At 51.0% G+C, this 21,387-nt stretch overlaps 1 protein-coding gene across 1 annotated transcript in view; it reads left to right on the top strand.

Moving 5' to 3' along the window:
• Nucleotides 1-21,387, top strand: part of CHD6 (chromodomain helicase DNA binding protein 6) — a 138,275-nt gene that overhangs the window by 107,351 nt on the left and 9,537 nt on the right. Inside the window, 16 exon segments of the mRNA XM_043496052.1 lie at nucleotides 900-943; nucleotides 946-975; nucleotides 978-1,006; nucleotides 1,009-1,108; nucleotides 5,220-5,281; nucleotides 5,283-5,360; nucleotides 5,362-5,397; nucleotides 5,399-5,441; nucleotides 5,444-6,754; nucleotides 7,461-7,609; nucleotides 8,162-8,368; nucleotides 9,348-9,794; nucleotides 12,212-12,310; nucleotides 12,312-12,332; nucleotides 12,334-12,447; nucleotides 17,535-17,654. Of these exon segments, the coding sequence (XP_043351987.1) occupies nucleotides 900-943; nucleotides 946-975; nucleotides 978-1,006; nucleotides 1,009-1,108; nucleotides 5,220-5,281; nucleotides 5,283-5,360; nucleotides 5,362-5,397; nucleotides 5,399-5,441; nucleotides 5,444-6,754; nucleotides 7,461-7,609; nucleotides 8,162-8,368; nucleotides 9,348-9,794; nucleotides 12,212-12,310; nucleotides 12,312-12,332; nucleotides 12,334-12,447; nucleotides 17,535-17,654 (2,890 nt within the window).

The raw sequence follows: 21,387 nt of genomic DNA, 5'->3' as shown, positions 1-21,387 counted from the left end.
AGACTGGAGCACAGTGACAAACCATCATGCAGTAAAATTAAATGTCCCAATCAAATGCCTTTGCTCTAGTGCTGCTCAGACAGAAACCTGGGGTGAAATTGCAAACCCTTGAACGGGGCTGGAGGGCAGCGGGATAGCACTCAACCAAACTCCAGCCCTTCGTCTGACAGAGGGCTGCTGTCATTCTCAGCAAGGCAGTGCTGCCCTTGCAAACGTGCCCATCCTTGAGACTTCCTTATGGACAGGCTGATCAGGATTTCTCCCTGCAGGGCCTTCTACCCTTCCTTCTGTATCTCCTGCCAGGGAGACAGAGCCTAAGTGGAGTTTAATAAGACCCACTTGGTCTAGCTCCAAGGATGAGTCAGGAGAAGAGCTCTGCACCTGCAGATGCCACAGCCTCATACCCAGTTGTACAATATGTCTAAGAAGTTGCTGATTGGGGAAGTTCTTTGGAAAGTTTTGCAGATCAGGAGAGCTCTACTGAACTCTTCATCCAGCTGTCTATACCTGACAACTACAGACTGTATGGCTGTCCGGGACTGGGGCTGGCTGCTCTACACCACTGGGGTGAACATGTCCCAGACTAAGCCACTACCTCTGGTGGTGCTGTAGCCTGAGTCAGTCCAGTTCCTGTTGGCCAAGTGTCCACAGCACAATGGTACCAAGTGGGCCCCCTTATTCATGTCTGAGCCAAGGGGCAACAACTGTCTGGCTCTGAGGAAGTCCCTGAGGGCCATTGTAGGGAAGTGTGTGTGGAGCCTGTTCTTGGGGGTGGGAGAGCACTCTGTTCCCCAGGGCTCTCCAGCTAGTGCCTCTCACTGCACCAGACACAGTGGGGAAAGCACAAAACTATAAAGAAAATGTGTCTCATGAATGTGCACGTTTTTCCTGCCCTTCAGATGGACGAGAAGGGAGCAGGCAGATTTCTACCGTACTGTCTCCTCCTTGGGGTCATCTATGACCAGGAGAAGAAGGCCTTGACTGGACTCAGTTCCGAGCCATTTCCCCCGCTTGGAGAAGAAGACAGACGAGAGCCTGGAGAAATACTTCTACAGCTTTGTGGCCATGTGCAGGAACGTCTGCCGTCTCCCCCCTGGAAAGAGGAACGGTGAGTGGAGAGGACGCTGCCAGCATGTGGGGCAGTGGTGGGGAGGCCCTCTTGGACCAGGAATGCCCTGGAAGGGCTGGAACTGGCACCTTGTCAGGGAGAAAGGAAAGTGGGGGCGACTGGAATTCTTGTGACCTGCCCATCTCTTTGCTGATTGGCTGCCTGTCATGTGACCCTTCGCACCTGATCAAGCAGTAGGCTCTTTCCAGTGCCATAGGCTCTGGCTGGAGACCTTCCCTTCTTGATAGCCTGGACGGAGCTTGCACAGTGCTTACCTCACCATGGCCAGCATGTCCCTGGCATTTCGCCAGCCCTCCCTGGACACTCCGGAAAAAGAAGTAAGGATAAAATGAGTCCTGACCTGAGATGGGAACCTCCAGCAACAATGGAGGGAACCAGACAGCCCCAAGCAGACGTCCTCAAAACTGAACATGCCCATTGTCTGATACAGGTACCCTGCCCTGCTCATAGTGTAGCTGTGTAGCCCACCTTCCCTTCCTGTCACTTGTGCTGATACAGGCCGAGTGCAATCTAGAGCACGGCCATGTCCCAGTCACTGCAGGACTTCCTGTTAGGGATGAGTTATCACAGGATGAGCCATCCTGGAAGTCTACAATGGGCTTGGGGAGGACGTGGCCAGCTAACACACACGGCACCAGCCCTCTAGATGTTCCCTGCGTTGCCAGACTACCCGCTACATGGCACTGAAAAATCAGAGATAGAAAAACCACCCACAGGGGATTATTGAACATATAATGATTTGCTTTCAAGAATAGCAGCAGCAGTCTCATCCCTGAGCAGTTCCTGGAATGCCCACCTCCAGTACAATTCCTCGCAATCATTGATCCTCAGGAAATGCCCTGTGTAAACTGATGTGTCAGCAGGAGTTTTGTAAGCAAGACACAAGAAGTAATTCTTCCTCTCTACTCCATGCTGGTAAGGCCTCACCTAGAGCGCTTCACTTCCTGATCCAGCGGGGATCGATTTATTTCGTCTAGTCTAGACAGATAAATCGACCCCGAGCGCTCTCCCCTCCCCGTCAACTCCTGTACTCCAGCGCCGCGAGAGGCACAGCCAGAGTCGACGGGAGAGGCGGCAGCAGTCAGCTTACCGCGGTGAACACACCACGGTGAGTAGGTCTAAGTACGTCGACTTCAGCTACGTTATTCATGTAGCGAGTTGCGTAACTTAGATCGATCCCCCCGCCCACAGTGTAGACCAGGGCTGAATCCAGTTCTGGGCACCACACTTCGGAAAGATGTGGACAAACTGGAGAAGGTCCAAGAAGAGCAACAAAAATGATCAAGGTCTAGAAAACATGACCTCTGAGGAAAGATTGAAAAAGTTGGGTTTGTTTTGTCTAGAGAACAGAAGACTGAGTGGGGACATGAGAACAGTCTCCAAGTATGTAAAAGGTTGTTATAAAGAGGAGGGTGATAAATTGTTCTCTTTATCCACTGAGGACAGGACAAGAGGCAATGGGCTTAAATTTCAGCAAAGGAGATTTAGGTTAGAAAAACTTCCTAACTGTCAGGGTAGTTAAGCACTGGAACAAATTGCCCAGGGAGGTTGTGGAATCTCTGTCACTGGAGGTTTTTAAGAACAGGCTAGACAAACCTCTGTCGGTGATGGTCTAAGGGACCTGGAACTCTTGAGTCCCTCCAGTCCTACGTTTCCTATGATTCTGTGCGTGGTGGGATCCCTGCTCAGAAGGAACGGCTAGATTGTCGGGCTCAACAAGTAGTGATCAATGACTCCATGTCTAGTTGGCAGCTGATATCAAGCAGAGTGCCCCAAGGGTCAGTCCAGGGGCCGGTTTTGTTCAATATCTTCATTAATGATTTGGAGGATGGCGTGGACTGCACCCTCAGCAAGTTTGCAGATGACATTAGACTGGTAGATATGCTGGAGGATAGGGATAGGATACAGAGGGACCTAGACAAATTAAGGAGATTGGGCCAGAAAAAATCTGATGAGTTCAACAAGGACAAGTGCAGAGTCCTGATCAACCATGGGGAAATTGTTTTACTTTTGTGTAATGACCCATCCACTCCCAGTCTTTATTCAAGCCTAAATTAATTGTATTCAGTTTGCAAATTAATTCCAATTCAGCAGTCTCTCGTTGGAGTCTGTTTTTTGAAGCTTTTTTGTTGAAGAATTGCCACTTTTAGGTCTGCAATCCGAGTGACCAAAGAGATTGAAGTGTTCTCCGACTGGTTTTTGAACGTTATAGTTCTTGACATCTGATTTGTGTCCATTGATTCTTTTACGGAGAGACTGTCCAGTTTGGCCAGTGTACATGGCAGAGGGGCATTGCTGGCACATGATGGCATATATCACATTGGTAGATGTGCAGGTGAACGAGCCTCTGATAGTGTAGCTGATGTGATTAGGCCCTATGGTGGTGTCCCCTGAATTAGATAGTGTGGACACAGTTGGCAACGGGCTTTGGTTGCAAGGATAGGTTCCTGGGTTAGTGGTTCTGTTGCATGGTGTGTGGTTGCTGGTGAGTATTTGCTTCAGGTTGGGGGGCTGTCCTGTAAGTAAGGATTGATCACATCTCACAGATCTTGGGAGACAGGCCAGTCCTTGCTTACAGACAGCCCCCCAACCTGAAGCAAATACTCACCAGCAACCACACAACAGAACCACTAACCCAGGAACCTATCCTTGCAACAAAGCCCGTTGCCAACTGTGTCCACATATCTATTCAGGGGACACCATCATAGGGCCTAATCACATCAGCCACACTATCAGGGGTTCGTTCACCTGCGCATCTACCAATGTGATATATGCCATCCTGTGCCAGCAATGCCCCTCTGCCATGTACATTGGCCAAACTGGAGAGTCTCTACGTAAAAGAATCAATGGATACAAATCAGACGTCAAGAATTATAACATTCAAAAATCAATTGGAGAACACTTCAATCTCTTTGGTCACTCAATTACAGACCTAAAAGTGGCAATTCTTCAAAAAAAAAAAAAACTTCAAAAACAGACTCTAACAAGAGACTGCTGAATTGGAATTAATTTGCAAACTGGATACAATTAATTTAGGCTTGAATAAAGACTGGGAGTGGATGGGTCATTACACAAATTCAAACTATTTCCCCATGTATATTTCCCCCTCCTCTCCCCCCGTTCCTCAGACCTTCTTGTTAACTGCTGGAAATGGCCCACCTTGATTATCACTACAAAAGGTCCCCCCATCCCCGTTCCCCCCTCCCCCCCGCTGGTAGTAGCTCACCTTACCTGATCACTCTTGTTACAGTGTGTATGGTAACACCCATTGTTTCATGTTCTCTGTGTATATAAATCTCCCCACTGTATTTTCCACTGAATGCATCCGATGAAGTGAGCTGTAGCTCACGAAAGCTTATGCTCAAATAAATTTGTTAGTCTCTAAGGTGCCACAAGTCCTCCTGTTCTTTTATCATAGAATATCAGGGTTGGAAGGGACCTCAGGAGGTCATCTAGTCCAACCCCCTGCTCAAAGCAGGACCAATCCTCAATATTTGTCCCAGATCCCTAGAATGGCCCCCTCAAGGATTGAACTCACAACCTGGATTTAGCAGCCCAATGCTCAAACCACTGAGCTATCCCTCCCCCCCATCCCAGAGTTGATAGGAGGGCTCTGAAATATCAGCTAGTGAATTGCTACTCTTGGAGCAGTTGGTGAAGGTGAGAAACTCTTCTTCATTCTGGCTGGTTAGAGAGGAAATTTAGAAACCAAACCCTGGCCAGTTTAATTGCATGTGATTCCAGGGTCAATACCCACGAATCAGGAACTTCACATTGTTCCCGGCTCCTCTCCAAATGACTCTTGAACTGTGGAGACACAAACTAGACAAGCAGCCCCACCAATCCCTAACTTGCTGCTTCTCCATGGTGCAATTTGCAGCAGAGACCACACTGACTGGTAACCACTAGATGGCGGTGATAAATTTCCCAAGCTGCTGTTGCTGTCACCCCTGACAGTTCTTCTCACACCTGTGAACCTCAGCCAAACAGTAACCCCCAATGTACAGCGTAGTTGCAAGGTCTGTCTGTATACCCTTCTGTGCTCTGTCTAATTAGTAATGAGGTCTCTGCCTCTCTCTTTTCGCTGCAGGTCCACCTGATCCCAGCATCTACGTTGAGCCAATCACAGAGGAACGTGCTGCAAGAACGCTGTTACCGGATTGAACTTCTAAGGAAGGTCCGGGAGCAAGTGCTCAAGTACCCGCAGCTCCATGAGCGACTCACACTGTGGCAGGCCCAGCCTGTACCTTCCTGTCTGGTGGGAGTGTGGGCAAGCATGACCGGGACCTGCTGCTTGGAACAGCCAAGCATGGACGAACCGCACTGACTACTACATCATGAACGATCCTGAGCTGTCGTTTTTGGATGCATATAGAAACTATGCTCAGCACAAACGAGCAGGTGCCCAAGGCCCAGAGAACCTGTGCTGCCTCCATCAGATGAACTCCAAACTCTACGGCTCCCCTTCGTACTGCCAGATGGAAAGGACCCTGTGAGTCCCTGAGAATGAAGCTGAGAGCCAGATCAAGTTCGAAAACCTGGAGGATGCGCTCTCCCGGGCGGAGGGCAGCCCTCAGGACATGAGCTGCGACACGTTCCTGTCAACAGTGCGGGACATCATTTCCATGAACTGTGATGAGAGCTCCTTGCCGGACTCTCTGATGTGCATGATGTATGAGGAGAAGGCGTGCCCCAGTGAGCACAGCTCTCTCGCCCATGATAGCCCTAGCTGCACACATGTCAGCAACAGTGCTGCCAAATTTGCTGAGGGCAAACTAGATGGGGATGAGGACCCATCCAGCTGTGAGGCTGAGGCCATCAGAGAGACCTCCTTCCTGGAGAGCTTGCAGATGGGCTGTGACCAAATGGATAGTCCCAATGAAGGTGGGGAGCCTTGGCCCTCAGCCCCAGCCAGCCAGCCCTCCAGGAGTGTCCCCACCGAAATCAGTGATGCCTTGCAGCGGGCCAGTCCAGGGCCGGGGTCACCTGAGCTCGCCAGTACGGAGGGGGTGATCAACCTAGGCCTATATGGGCCCAGTCTTCATAACTTGGAGATAAAGATCCCACCGGAGCAGAGGTTCATGGGCCTGTTACACGAGAAAGGCTTGGAGGATAAATCGGTTCCAAGTCAGAGCCACAGCGAGGAGGAGGAGGAGGAGAATTCTGAGATGGCAGCAGATGCTGTAGAAGGATTGAGGGGCACCCCAGAGGCCAGGACTGATGGGAACCCCAAAGCTAACACACTAGTGGGGGAGGAATCTGGTTCCAGCCTTCCTGCTCCCAAGAACACTTGCCCAGGAGTGAATGGTGAGGCTGAGCTTTCAGGACAGGTGGCATCGCAGTGTAACAGTGGGGCAGGGGATGGGGAGGCCGACCACAAGAGTGCTGCAGAGCACTTGCCAGACTGGCCGAACAGCCTCCCCCCAGCACCCAGCCCAGCTGCAGCTGCCCAGCTGGAGCTCCCAAAGGCTGGGCCCATCAGCATGGAGGGGAGCATTGGGAAGCTGGTTGCTGCGCAGATGGGGAGCAGCACATGGCACCTGGAAGAGCACAAGCCAAATCAGGAAGACGATGAATGTGAGAACAAAGGCGAGGAAGAGAAAGAGGGCATGGGCCAGAGCCGAGGTACGGCACTGTCCTGGCTGTCAGGCATGCCCATGCACCCTGGGCAGCAAGCCTGTGTGTGTGCCAGCCTGCGACATCAGTGGCAGCTGCACCTGCCTTGTGGTTGGGGGGCATGTGGCTTTCTGAGAAATAATATTCTCGCTGGGGTAAGAGGAGCAAACACAGACTGCACTGGGCCTTCCAGGAGGCCTTCGGGGGGGTGTGATTCTGCGCCCTCCCTGCCCCCGACAGCATTGGGCACTGCCCCCATGACAAGAGGGCTCATCCTGCCCTCTCTGCCCCTGCCAGCACTGGGCACTGCTCCGTGATGTGGGGGTTCACTCTGGCCTCCCTGCCCCCACCCAGGACTGCGCAGTGGCCTGTGGCAGGGGGGCTCGCCCGGCCCACTTAGGACTGGGTGGCTCAGACTGGGCAGGGCTGTGTCCGTTCCTGCCAACATGGCTGGCCTTGGCCTTCGGCTGGTTCATTCATCAGTGGCATTGGGCCAAGCCCTGCTCCCTTGAGGTCAGTAACAGAACTCCCGGGGCTAGGGCTCCCCCAGCCACCTGCTGACCAGCCGCTCAGCCCACTCGCAGCCAACGGGTTCACTTTTTGAAAAGAAAAATAGTCCCAAATGATGGCTGGTGAGTAGGGTGCTGACGGCACCAACCACGCAGTGGGGGGCTCCAGGGTTAAGATGGCCCCTTCTGTTTGTCACTTTGCCTAGATTGTCCAGAGAAGTATTCGGAAGAGGAGAGCAAGAGCTCTCCCTGTGCCCAGCCTGGAGAGATGGACGAGCTGCAGGATTCCCGTGCGCCCACCATCGCCCAGCTGCTGCAGGAGAAGACGCTCTACTCCTTCTCGGAGTGGCCTAAGGTGGCATCAGAATCAGTTCTGCACCTGTCTGAATCATTCACAAATTGGGCCACCCCAGCCCAGCTTCTCTGCCTTGCCACCCTTTACTAGGCTTAGTCCTGGGCAAAACCCCAGCCACGCACCTCTATGGCCCTGGTCCTTGCTAGTGAGCAGGCAAGGGACTGAATGCACAGAAATCCTACTGCTGCAAGCAGGATTTGGGGGTACCACAGGGAGGCTGAGCAGGGGGCCCAGTGGGATGGAAGTGAAGCACAGACTTAGCATAGGCTCTCTGCCTGGGCTGAATTTCCCATTCCATACTCAGTGTCCTATGGCACACATGTGCATGGGTGTGCACCCAGACACAAGTTCACATGTGTATCTGGGGCCTTCAGAAATCTTCAGAAAGCATTGGTCCCTGCAACATTTGTGAAAAGAGAGGGGGTTCCATATTCACTCCCACAGGCTCTCTGCATTTCCCTCGGGGCTCAAGGGCCTGTGCGTCCACATTGCCCTTTGCATGCCATGGCCCTGGGTTTGCCATGCCACTGAGCTGTTTGCTTCTGCTTGCAGGACCGAGTGATCATTAATCGCATAGATAATATCTGTCACGCCGTCTTAAAGGGCAAGTGGCCCTCTTCTAGCCAGCAGTTTGAGACACAAACCCTGATGCCCACATCAGGGTTAGCCAGCAACACAGGCACTAGGAACAGCTTTGCTGAGCCAGAAGCCCCGGACCCCAGCTTCAACAACGGAGTGTTAGTTGCACAGGTACAAAAGGTGAGGGGTCAGGGCACGTGGCCAGACCACCTACCCCTTAGGAATTCCATCTCCCTGGTGTCCAGGGCTTCCCAGCCCAGGAAACTCTGCAGCTTGCCCTCCTCTGGCTTTCACTGTTCTGCAATTTGCAGTGTATTGTATAGTCCCAGGGGCAGCCTGGAGACACTTCCCCCCCACACACCTGGCATTCACCCAGGTACCAGGCGGGTGGATAGAGTTAGGTGACTGTGGGGTGACGAGTCACAGCAACCCCTGGGGCAACATGTATAATCTCAGCCCAGGGGTGCCCCTTTATTTACTGACATGAAAACAGCAGCTGGAGTTCCCAGTGAAACAACTCGATGCATTTCTGTGAGCAGCTCTGCTCACTTTCTTTCGGAGGGAGAGGTGCTTCCAAAATCCCTCCTCCCGCACTCAGCTTAGCCGAGAACACGGTGCTCTGCCTACGCCCCAACAAGGGTGTAACAGAGGCACTGTCCTGGGGCTGGCACTCTGAGTAGAGTGCTCTGTCTTCCGAGCACAGAGACCCTGCTTATGCACTGTCCTGCTGAGCGAGAGGCGGCTGGGCTCTGGTTCTGAGGCCAACAGCTGCTGGCAGGAGCCCCTCCTACAGCTCACTGAGCTGCAGCACACCTGCTGCAGTATGGGGCTCTGCAGGAAGTCCCACTCCATCCATCCCTTTAGCAAGGAAGTGGTGGCTATCTTCTGCGCCGGGGGTAAAGGGTCATAGAGGGCTCCAGCAGAGATTGAGGAGCTCTGTCCAGTCTCGATAGCCACCTGTCTCTAGACGCTCCCCTCCCCCAGCTCCTAGCCCCATGAAACCTCTCTCTTGCCAGTGTTTTAGCCCTTGCGGTCCCTTCTCACTCTATAGTTCTATGATTCTAGTGAGCGCTGGATTTAAAAGGTGCTTCTGAGTGTTGTAAGGCCTGTGTGATGTAGGCCATAGCTGTGACCATTTCTCTGGCTTTGCTGCACACAGGAAAGCTTCCTGGCTCCTGCCTTTACGAAGGATGAACGAAAGCACAGGCAGCCCTATGAGTTTGAGCTGGAGAGAGATGCCAAACCTAGAAGTCTCGAACAGTTAGCTGCATCACACTCCCGTCCACCTGTAGTGCTGAACGGCTGGCGGGACTCGGCAGGGAACCTGGCCAGAGCATCTGATGGATCCCCAGGAAACCCTAGTCCTTTCCCCCTGAACAGCAACCTGCCCAAGTTAGGGACGGTGCACTCCCTGCAGGGATCCCTGGGCATGGACTTGTCCGGCATCCTCCAGGCAGGGCTAATCCATCCTGTCACAGGGCAGATTGTCAATGGAAGCCTCCGGAGAGATGATGCTGCCATGAGGAGACGACGGGGCAGGAGAAAAAATGTGGAAGGGATGGACCTTATCTTCTTGAAAGAGAGGAGCCTTCAAACCGGGCTGCAGGTGGGTAAATGATTCCCTCCTCCAAAGCAGGCAGGATTCAGCACCTGAATGCTCAGTGGATCCAGCTGTTCACCTAATAACTGCTTAGCTCTGCTGGTCCATCCCAGGACAGGGCAGGGCAGGGCTGGACGAATGCCCCTCATTGACAGCCTGAGGCAAACCTGGTAGCAGGAGAAACAGATCTCAACCCCAGAGGCAGGCCCCTGCCCTCTTTGGTGAGGGGGGAGGTGGGGGCTTGCAGGCTTCCCACAGCCCCCGGTTCAGAGCATTCTTCCCCTGAGTGCTTGAGTACTGCTAGCATTAAACCTGATCTCCTCATGTGGGGGTTACTGTATTTATGTAGATGGAATGAGAGGCTCAGAAAGTCAAGGATGTTAACGTGCATTCAGTCACTGTCCAAGAGGAGACAGCGGTAAACAAGGTTTCAGGGTTTGGTATACAGAGACCTCAGCCTGCCATAGTCCCATGCAAACATGCCATTAAATGTCCTTTTAACCTTGCAGTGAAGATACAGAAAAGAAGGGAAACCAGTTCAAAGCATTTGAAATGCGAAATGTCCATGTCCGACTTTGCACTGTACCAGCTCCCTTTCCCTTGAGGCTGGAGAGCCTTTAGAAGGACAAACCCCTTGTTCAACCGTCTCTTACATGGCATGAAAGATGCTAAAGAACTCCTGTGAGGGAAAGAGAAGTGTATTGGAAAGGGGGGAATCTGTCATCGGTGCTGTGCTTCTAAAGTCCAATCCCCATTTCCTAGAGGGACCAGACAAGACAAAGAGGGAGAGAAAAGACCAGCAAAGGTAGGAAAATGCAGTTGCAGTTAATCCTCCTTGCAGCCTCACTGCTGGCTGCACACATGGTGTGAGCACTGGCAAACTCATACCTACATTGGGTGTTGAGGGCCTTGCTTTTAGCTGGCCTCTTGGGTTACAGGTTCACAGCAGTGTTGCAAAAATACTATCATGGCTGGCTAATCCAGACTCCTATTAAACCAAAAAGGCAAGGGCAAAGGCAAAAGAGGAAAAACAAGAAATATGGTGGGAAGGAACAGAGTATATTGGGGGCATGGGAGCGAGACCAGGGGGGAGGGGAGCGGTATATTCAGCATTTAGATCAAACCAGTGGAGGTGGTGATGACTGACCTGGTCTGGACAGGACATCTCTCAGGATCCAGGTGAAGAAGGAGATGATATGGGTGGCAGCCATGATAGTGAAGTACCCTCCTTCCCCTTCTCTCAGTGCTGTGGTAGCCAGCTCCTGCCACCGTCAGTCAGCCAGGGTTCGCCTCTGTCAGTCAGCAGTCGTTTCCCTTCACTTCCTCACAGCCAGTTTGTCTCTCTCAGTCTCTCCAAATGGGGCGATGGGCACAATAGCCCATCCTGGTCCCATCCTCTCAATATTTTGTCCACCAACAGGCCTAATTCTCAACACACCAATTTTGGTTCATTGATTTCCAGGCTCACACTGCGCTCATTTACCGCATGATCTTCATACAGTCCTTGAGATCTATCAGGAGGCCTTTGGGTTGGACTAAGTCAGCCTATCTCTTTTTTCCACTCACCATTTGCTATTATAGGTTATTGTGACAATCCATGAGCTCTAATTCACTTCACAGCTGGACTCCTAATGAGGGTAAATTCATAGGCCTGGTTACCACAACAGGGCTTCACAGGGATGGAGAGCCCAGGGAAGGTACTGGGCTGAATTCCCCCACCCCAGCAAAAGGCAGGGCTCTGCCCCCTCCTCATGCCCCAGGAGATTCACCCCGGAAAGGGCAGCAGGCTCTTGGAACAAGGAAGCTTTAGGTTCCTTCTGGGACTCCAGAGGAGGCTGGCTGGGTGAGGAATAAATCGCACCCATTCTGGGTGGAGCCAGCCAGCTCTAGGCCACCTGGCAAAGTTTGTGGGTGATTTGCAGCACTGCAAACCCCACTCAGGGTGGATTTCCCACAGCCTGGGTACTGCCAGCAAACCAGGGGTGCAGAGAGCCTGTTGCCTGAAGTAGTGCCATGCCCTCTCTAGATGCAGCTGGTGGGAGCCTCTCCTCCCTAGAGAGGATGTGGGGCGAGGCCTCTCCCCAAGAACCAGGATCCGGGCTGTGTTTGCCGGTAGCACATTGTGCCTCATGGCAATTAGGGCATTTTCCAGGTGACGCCCAGAAGCACAGACTGGTCCCACATTTCCCAGCTCTCTCACCCCTAGTGAAAACAGGGTGTCTGTGAGGCTGATCGTTTCTCCTGGTGGCTTTTGGTGATCCAAGTGAAGGACACCAGGAACTCCTGGGCTCCAGCTTGCCAAGCCCTGCCTGGGTGTCTGCAGAGGCGGGTTCTGCCTGGGTGCTCTGTGTGACATCGGGGTGAGAGAACTAGCAGTATGATGCTGTTCCCAACATGGGCTCTCCCTTCTCCCTTCACTTCAGGATGTTCAGGAAGATCAGACCCAGCCTGCACAGAGCAGCCCGCACCCAGACGGGCTGGTCACCGCTACCTCAACTCCGCATATTGTCACAGCCACAAGCCATCCGGACAGAGAAGGCTGTTCCCAAACAAGAGTCTCCTGGACTGGCTAAGGACAGCAGTCCGGAACTACACAATCGATGTCCCTGCTCAGCACAGTTAAGAGTGACCCTCTGGGGTGTCCTCGGGCTTCAGTACGGTTCAGGTCTACGAATGCTGCCTCCTTCCTGACCTGGCGGAATGCCTTAGAGTCAAGATGCAATGGGGTGGGGCTGGGTCTCCAGAGCTGCAGGTATCTCCTTTTTTGGCGGGCTAATACACTTCCTTTACACACCTAGGGCAAAGCAAGACACTGAATAGCTGCCACATTCCTGGCAGAGGGCATTGACACCTGCTCTCTGTTTGCAGGCCTCTGCTCTGAGGATTTGCTGCCCACTGATTGTTGAGGGACTAGAGGTTGGTGCCTCAAAAAAATGGGTTGGGGAATGGGCAGAGCTGTGAATCTAGGTGCCCCCAAAATTGTGCCTGCAGCTCATATCTCATCTAGGTCACTGGATGACAAAGCACAGCTAAGTCAAAGGAGACTTTTTGCAACAGAGCAGAAGGCAGCAGGCATGGTCCTACTCAGCCCTATGAGCTGCTAATGAACCTCAAGGGCATTGAAGTAGGAGGAATTTACAAGTCTCAAGCCACACAACCCAAGAAGGCAAGTCACACTGCAGTGCCCGAGGGTTTGGATGTGTCACTTTCCCAGGGAACAGAGCCTAGATTAGCAGAACAGCACCACACAGGCACAGTCGCTCCGGGACCCAACCAGCACGAACCTCCATAGGCTTAATCTTTCCGTTCCCAGGCTGAGCACAGCTTGAGCTTGTCCCAGTATCCGATCCTTAGCCCATCGTTCAGTAGCCAGGCCTGCTGTCCCAGCTCTGATAGCTTCTCTCTGTTCCCTGCACTAGCACATGAGCCTCATGTAGATAATTATATGGCGAGAAAAAGAGGTTATTTTACCTTCATATTTGGCACTGGTGTGACCCCTGCTGGAATACTGTGCCAGTTCTGGTGCCCACAATTTAAGGATACTTCATAAATTGAAGAGGGTTCAGAGAAGAGCCACCAGAATGATTAAAGGAGAAGAAAAACAGCCTTAGAGTGATAGACTCCAAGAGCTCAATCAATTTAGCTTATCAAAGAGAAGGTTAAGGGGTGAGTTGATCACATTCTACAAGTACCTACATGGGAACAAATATTTAATACTGGGCTCTTCTGTCTAGCAGAGAAAAGTTTAAACATGAGCCAGTGGCTGGAAGTTGAAGCTAGACACATTTCCGACTGGAAATAAGGTGTAAATTTTAACAGTGAGAACAATTTGCTAAGGGTGTGGTGGATTCTACCATCAGTGACAGCTTTTAAATCAAGATGGGCTGTTTTTCTAACAGATCTGCTCCAGGAATTATTGTTTGGCAGGCCTCTGGCCTATGTTATGGAGGTCAAACTAGATAATCATGATGGTCCCGTTCTAGCCTTGGAATCTATGAATTGGGCTAGCCACAAAACCACAAGCAAAACCAGAAGGGGAGAGAACATAATTTCTTGCCTTTCAAAGTTGAAATGAAGATGAAATTTGAAACCCTTGTGCTCTGAGTGTCTGAGGAAAGGCCCCCTGATCACCCATCCCACTTGTGTGTTATTTGTTATCCAGGATCTATGGAGGACAGACAGGAGAGGAGCGTGTGTTCAGAACACGCCAGACCTGTTCCCAGAAGCTCATAAACACCCAATTCTTCTTCCAACGGGCTGTTTTTTTTCATATTTTGGCTCATTTAGCCTATAAAGTAGCTCACTAATCTGAATGCAGACCATGAAACATTATGGAAAGAGAATCAAGAGAGATACTGATGATGTCTATAAAAAAGCTAAAAGAAAAGGAGTACTTGTGGCACCTTAGAGACTAACAAATTTATTAGAGCATAAGCTTTCGTGAGCTACAGCTCACTTCATCGGATGCATTCGCTGGAAAATACAGTGGGGAGATTTATATACATAGAGAACATGAAACAATGGGTGTTACTATACACACTGTAATGAGAGTGATCACTTAAGGTGAGCTATTACCAGCAGGAGAGCGGGGAGGGGGCGGGGGAGGGAACCTTTTGTAGTGATAATCAAGGTGGGCCATTTCCAGCAGTTGACAAGAACGTCTGAGGACAAGTGGGGGGTGGGTGGGGGAATAAACAAGGGGAAATAGTTTTACTTTGTGTAATGACCCAATCCATTCCAAGTTCTCTATTCAAGCCTAAGTTAATTATATCCAGTTTGCAAATTAATTCCCAATTCAGCAGTCTCTAGTTGGAGGTTGTTTTTGAAGTTTATTTGTTGAAGAATTGCCACTTTTAGGTCTGTAATCGAGTGACCAGAGAGATTGAAGTGTTCTCCAACTGGTTTTTGAATGTTATAATTCTGACGCTGATTTGAGTCCATTTATTCTTTTTACGTAGAGACTGTCCGTTTGACCACTGTACATGGCAAAGGGGCATTGCTGGCACATGATGGCATATATCACACAGGTGCGGCAGGGCCATTGATCGGGGAGCCTGTCCTTGCGGCGGGGCCCGTTGCCAACTGTGTCCACGTGTCTGTTCGGGGGGGCACCATCGTGGGGCCTGGTCGCATTGGCCACACTATCAGAGGCTCGTTCACCTGCACATCTACCAATGTGATATATGCCATCATGTGCCAGCAATGCCCCTCTGCCATGTACATTGGTCAAACTGGACAGTCTCTACGTAAAAGAATAAATGGACTCAAATCAGACGTCAAGAATTATAACATTCAAAAACAGTTGGAGAACACTTCAATCTCTCTGGTCACTCGATTACAGACCTAAAAGTTGCAATTCTTCAACAAATAAACTTCAAAAACAGACTCCAACTAGAGACTGCTGAATTGGAATTAATTTGCAAACTGGATATAATTAACTTAGGCTTGAATAGAGACTGGGAATGGATGGGTCATTACACAAAGTAAAACTATTTCCCTTTGTTTATTCCCCCACACACCCCCCACTTGTCCTCAGATGTTCTTGTCAACTGCTGGAAATGGCCCACCTTGATTATCACTACAAAAGGTTCCCTCCCCCACCCCCCCCCCCCCGCTCTCCTGCTGGTAATAGCTCACCTTAAGTGATCACTCTCATTACAGTGTGTATGGTAACACCCATTGTTTCATGTTCTCTATGTATATAGATCTCCCCACTGTATTTTCCAGCGAATGCATCCAATGAAGTGAGCTGTAGCTCACGAAAACTTATGCTCTAATAAATTTGTTAGTCTCTAAGGTGCCACAAGTACTCCTTTTCTTTTTGCGAATACAGACTAACACGGCTGCTACTCTGAAACTTATAAAAAAGCTGTGTCTTAATGCTGAGGGATTGTGCACTCCCGAACTGCAGTCTGAGGTGTGTAAAAATTCCCTGGGAACTCGGAGCAAGGCAGTGAGTGGCTCCTGAGGCGGATGGGTACGTTAGCATGACCAACTGCTTAGAACTGAGAAACCCAGAATTTGCGGACAGAACTAGTTATAGCCCAAAGAAACCTCACTAGCGACATGCACAAGGCCAGATTCTCAGGAGTCCTGAAGCAGTGGCACTCAACACACGTAAGTGTGGGGGGCCTTCTGCTACCTTGCCACTCTCCCCGTCCTGTCTTAGAGGCAGCCAGAAGCTCTAAATTGCACCCAAAGGGGCTGTTTTGCCAGTGAGTACTATTGGAGCACTGTGCATTCCAGTCATCCCTGTGCCTGCGGTGGTGTAACACTGGCTCTGTGGGATTCCCCATGTGGGGGCAATCCTCATCTGTCTGGTAAGGGCAGTTTTAATGTGCTCTGTGCTTCCTTGACAGTACAGACTGGGCTTTACTGAAGGCCAGGACTGGGTCTAGGGCCTCTTCTTTGCAGAAAAACCCTGGTTTCTGATTGATTTAGGTAGCTGCATGTTTTCCTCTTCCTTCCATACATTTGCATTGGCTTACTGCAGCTGTGCAGGTTGCCCTCTGAAGAACAGTGATCTAGAGTTCACATGGCTCAGTGCGTTTGCAGCGGGTAAAGCTGGAATATCAGCAAGCAAGAGAATGGGATGAAATTAAGCAAAGGAAAATGTGGGCTGAATAACAGGAAAACCTTCCCGACAGCAAATTATGGAATCAACTTGCAAGGGAAGGGGTGGAGGCACCTCTCATGGGACATTTAAAACAACACTGGCAACTAGTCTGTGAAGAGCGGTCCTGGTTCTGGGGGGAGCTCCCTAAAAGGGACCAAGTAGGACATTTCCCTCTCTGAGTGTCTCAGGTGGGATCAACTGATAGGCAGATAATAAACAAGGGTCCATGGACACTGAGGCCTGTATTAATGTCCCTGAGCCTCTATGATTAGGGGTCAGACTGGTGCCCTGTTAGCCCAAAAGCCATAATGCAGAGAAGAGATTGGTCACAATCAAACTGACTCAGGAAATGGGGAAACTGCAAAACTTATAAGTCTTATCCACCTGCTAGATGTGGAAAGAGAAGCACAAAGAAATTAAGGGACTTTACGACAATCACTCAGGAAGTCGGGGCAGAGTCTGACTAGAATCCTGGAATCTTGACTCCCAGTCCTATGCACTAACCATGGGTCCACACTTGCTCCCCTAGACTTGCACTCTGAGAGTAGAAGGAGATTGGGGCTAGGGTTTGTATCTGGAGTACGTCTGGTAGGATAAGCATGATTATTAATTACTTGTATTACCATAGTGGTGAGGTGTCCTAATTTTTGGACCAGAATGCCATTGCACAAGGTCTGTGCAAGCACAGAACCAAAAGAATATCCAGTGGCCCAAAGAGCTTCCAATCTAAGGATAAGTAAGACAAGAGACACCAGCTGGGCACAGACAGATGGCCAGGCATGTAAGATGCTGACACACTGTGGCACATACTGCTGTGCTCTTCCTTTCCGAATTATGGCTGGGACTTTTTAAGAAGATCCAGCATAGTGTCTCTGCTGTGAATTTAGTGACAGGCAGCACTCCTAGGTGTGCAGAGATATCAGCCAGAGATGGAGTAGTTAGTCTAGGCTGAGGCACAGCAAAAGCATCTTCAGACCTATCAAAATAGGTTTGCACTCATCCAAAAAGCAGAACTGTGCAGTGGGGCCTGCACAGATGCTCCTGCCTCACACCATCAGCTTGGCTTAGCCATTCTCCCTTCAAGTTTCTAGCCATCCATTCTCATTAATGCTCTCTTATGTGCCTTCCAGAGTTTTTCAGACAAGCCCAAGCAGAGGAGGCAGCGCTGCAAGGACCCCAGCAAACTGGACATAAACTCGCTCACGGGAGAGGAGCGGGTGCCTGTGGTCCATAAGGGTACAGGACGGAGGGTAAGCAGACATTTGCTGTGCTTGGTCCTTGGTCTGCATAGAAATAGTTAGCAGAGACCCAGCTGTCCCACCTGGATTTTAAATCCTGAGAAGTAGGTAGGATGGTAACCAAGTCTGTAATACACACATGGTTCTATACCACTCTCAGAGCCACAAGTGTGCCTGGGGGATACCAACCTACTGACAATAATTAACTGACTCAGCAGGGTAGATACAGACTGTTCTTTGAGTGCTTCCTCATGTCCATGCCAGTATAGGTATGTGTCTATCGCGTGCACTGTCAGTGGAAGACTTTCCCCCCCCCAGTGGTATCTGTCAGGTCAACTCTGGTGCCCCCTGGAGTGGTGCCTTCATGGCATGGCATATAGGCACCTGCCAACCTGCCTCTTCCTCAGTTCCTTCTTTCTGTCCATGGTGGTTGCTGGAATGCTCCTATCTCTTGCTCAGCAAGTGATCCCCGTAGTGATCTTCTTTCTTTAACTTTTAATTGTAAATAAGTGTAAATAGTTAGAATAAGTATAGTAAGTAATTAATAGTTAGTTTACTTGTAAGCATCACCCTGCAAGGCTATCCCGCCCAGGCCATGCCTACATCCAAGGGCTTCAAACAGTGTCGGGCGTGCTGCAAGCACATTCCAGTAAGTGACTCCCATGTCAGCTGTTTGAAATACCTGGGAGGGTCACATCCAAGGAAAGTGCCAGATTTGTAGGAATTTCAAACCAAGAACAAAAAAGAAACAATCAGGTGAAATTCCTTCTCGTGGAGGGGGCACTTCACCCCGCTTCAGAGCTGCAGCCTGACCTGGCACCAAGTGCTTCCTTGACCAGGAGTGTACTGGCATCCATTAGGGAAACCCAGCATGAACCAGGCTCCCTGGTGCTGACCTCCTCCCCGTATGCTTCTTTGGCACCCAAGAGGTCAGTGCCAACAGCATGACACTATTCTCCATCACCAGTGCTGAAGAAGAGGACAGAAAAGTCAAAACGGGGGCGTTCCCCTGTGAGAAAGACCTTAGAGTGAGATCTGTGGTGGGCCACTTTCAATCAGTTGCAATCCAACCATCTCTGTTGACTCCGGCCCCAGGGGAGGAACCCGTTGAGTCCAGTACCGATGGACTCCTCACATAGGGTTAGCCAAGAAGGGGAGACGACCCTGGCAGCACCATCGACACCAGAGGCATATGAGGCAGTGTGGAACCTTCTAACTCTCCCAGCACCGCCATCCCCTCCAAACGGAGGTCCACAAGGGACAACGCAGGCACCGCAAGGCCCAGTTCCAAGAGAGCAAGCACCAGTCCTGGGCGAGCCTGCAATGATGGTGAGGCACCGCCCTCTGTCCTGCTCATCGTCAAGAGACTCGACACCACAGACACGCTCGCCACAGTGACACTGCACCTTGCCCCAACACCGGTCTTGTTCCCGTGACCAGTCACAGTCTTGGTGCCGCTCAAAGTCACAGCAGCGCTCTCCATTGCAGCACCGTTCTCTACCACAATGCTGCTCTCCATCATGGTACGGTTATTCGGCGCCAAGGAGCAAGGCACCACCCTGTTTGCCTAGGGAACGGGTCCTCAGGCTCCGAATCACAGGAGAAGTCGTACACCTGACAAGGGAGCAGATTCTGAGCGGACCATAGATGCCCAGCTGACATGGTCCAGGGCCTCGCTCCTCCAGCATGGGTCCCTGGTCAATGGCAGATGCTACCTCAGTGATCGATGTTGACCCCTTGGCTGCACATGGTCCAGAGCTCCTACAGGAGACGCTCACTTTCAGCATCCTCTGAGATGAGCTCCCTCCATCCCTGTCAGAAAGGGGTTCCATTCCCGGGGCAGAACTCCAGGACTCTCAGATGACACCTGCGGGAGACCCGTCAGCACCAGATGACATACAAGGCCCCGTGGCAGTCCAGGCCTCTTTGTCATCCTCCCCTAACAAGGCAGTGGCGGACATGGCCATAGCCCCAATGCAGGATGATTACAAAGCCCACAGGAGCTCCTGCATCGGATGGCTCAGAACCTCAACCTCCAAGTGGAGGAGATTGCAGAATCAGCCCCGGCCTTGGCAGACATCCAGACTCCCTTGGGTCTAGCAAGAGTAGCCTTGCCCCCGAATGAAGCCATCCTACAGCCTATAAGGGCATTGTGGCAGACCCTGGCCTCTCTCCAGCCCATGACTAAATGGGTGGAGAGGAAGTATTTCGTCCCCCATAAGGGCTATGAATATTTGCACACCCACTCCTCACCAGGCTCCCTGGTTGTTGTTGCGGCCAACAAGAGGGAAAGGCAAGGACAGCAAGGACTATTGCCCAAAGCAAAAGAGGCCAGGAAACTGGACCTCTTGCCGATAAAAGTTTACTCCATGGGAGGTCTCCAGTTAATGATTGCATATCACCTGGCCCTATTTAATAAGTATGACTTTAATTCTTGGTCAGCCATGCAAAAATTCCAAGAGCTCCTGCCATCAGATTCTAGGTCAGAGTTTGCGGCCCTGGCGGAAGAAGGCAAGGCCATAGCCAAGGCATCCCTCCAGGCATCCCTAGATGCCGCAGACACAGCAATCCGAGCGATGATCACGGGGGTAGTGCTGAGGCGAAGCTCCTGGCTTCAGTTGTCTTGCCTACCTTATGAGGGTAGGGATGGTGTCCCTAGCCGCTGTTTGCCGGAAGCTGGGAATAGGCAACAGGGGATTGATCACTTGGTGATTACCTGTTCTGTTCATTCTGTCTAAGGCACCTGGCATTGGCCACTGTCGGAAGACGGGATACTGGGCTAGATAGACCTTTGATCTGACTCAGTATGGCTGTTTTTATGTTCTTACGACCTCCCATTTGAGGAACATTTCCTCTTCTCAGAACAAATGGATGCCCAGCTTCATCGCGACCCTGAAGTCATTGGGCCTCCACACTCTGGCCCCATCCCAGAAGCATTGTAAGCCTCAGCCCATGGGCCATTTTTACCTGCCACATCACCAGCAGAGACAAGACTTTGGATAAAAGAGGAATAAGGGGCTCTGGAAAAGAGAGGCCCTTCACTCCTCATCAGCCTCGACATCTACGCCCGCAAAACAACTATTGGGAAATAAACAAAACTTTTGAGGGTGCACCCGAGGACAGTGCACCAGTTCAAAACCTGAATCTTATCCCTATGTTTGTGGACCATTTGTCCCACTTTTACTGGGCACGGGCCAACATCACATCCAACTGATGGATGCTCTGCATGGTAGAAGTGGGATATACCATGCAATTTATTTCTTCCCCTCCTTCTCACCTCTCCTCCCAGTCCCTCTTCAGGGACCCTTCTCACGAAAAACTTCTGGCCAAGGACGTGCAGTCACTCTAAGGGTGGGGGCAGTGGAGGAAGTTCCCATGGAGCTAAGAGGCAAGGGGTTTTACTCCCACTACTTCCTGATCCCAAAGTCCAACGGAGTTCTCAGGCCTGTCCTAGACCTCAGGAACCTCAACAAGTTCTTGAAGAAGCTGAAGTTCCGCATGGTCTCTCTGGCCTTGATTATTCCTTCCCTAGATCCAGGGGACTGGTATGCCACTCTCAACTTGAAAGATGTATACTTTCATATCGCTATCTTCCGAGACCACAGAAAATATCTTTGATTTGTGGTAAACCAGAACCACTATCAGTTCACAGTGCTGCCTTTCGGCCTGTTGGCAACACCGAGAATATTTATGCAACGCCTGGCGGGAGACGAGGGGTGCAGGTCTACCCATACCTAGACGATTG

The sequence above is a fragment of the Dermochelys coriacea genome, chromosome 13 (genome assembly GCF_009764565.3).
Source record: "Dermochelys coriacea isolate rDerCor1 chromosome 13, rDerCor1.pri.v4, whole genome shotgun sequence".
Taxonomy (NCBI): Eukaryota; Metazoa; Chordata; order Testudines; family Dermochelyidae; genus Dermochelys; species Dermochelys coriacea.
This window is presented reverse-complemented; position numbering and strand designations above follow the sequence as displayed.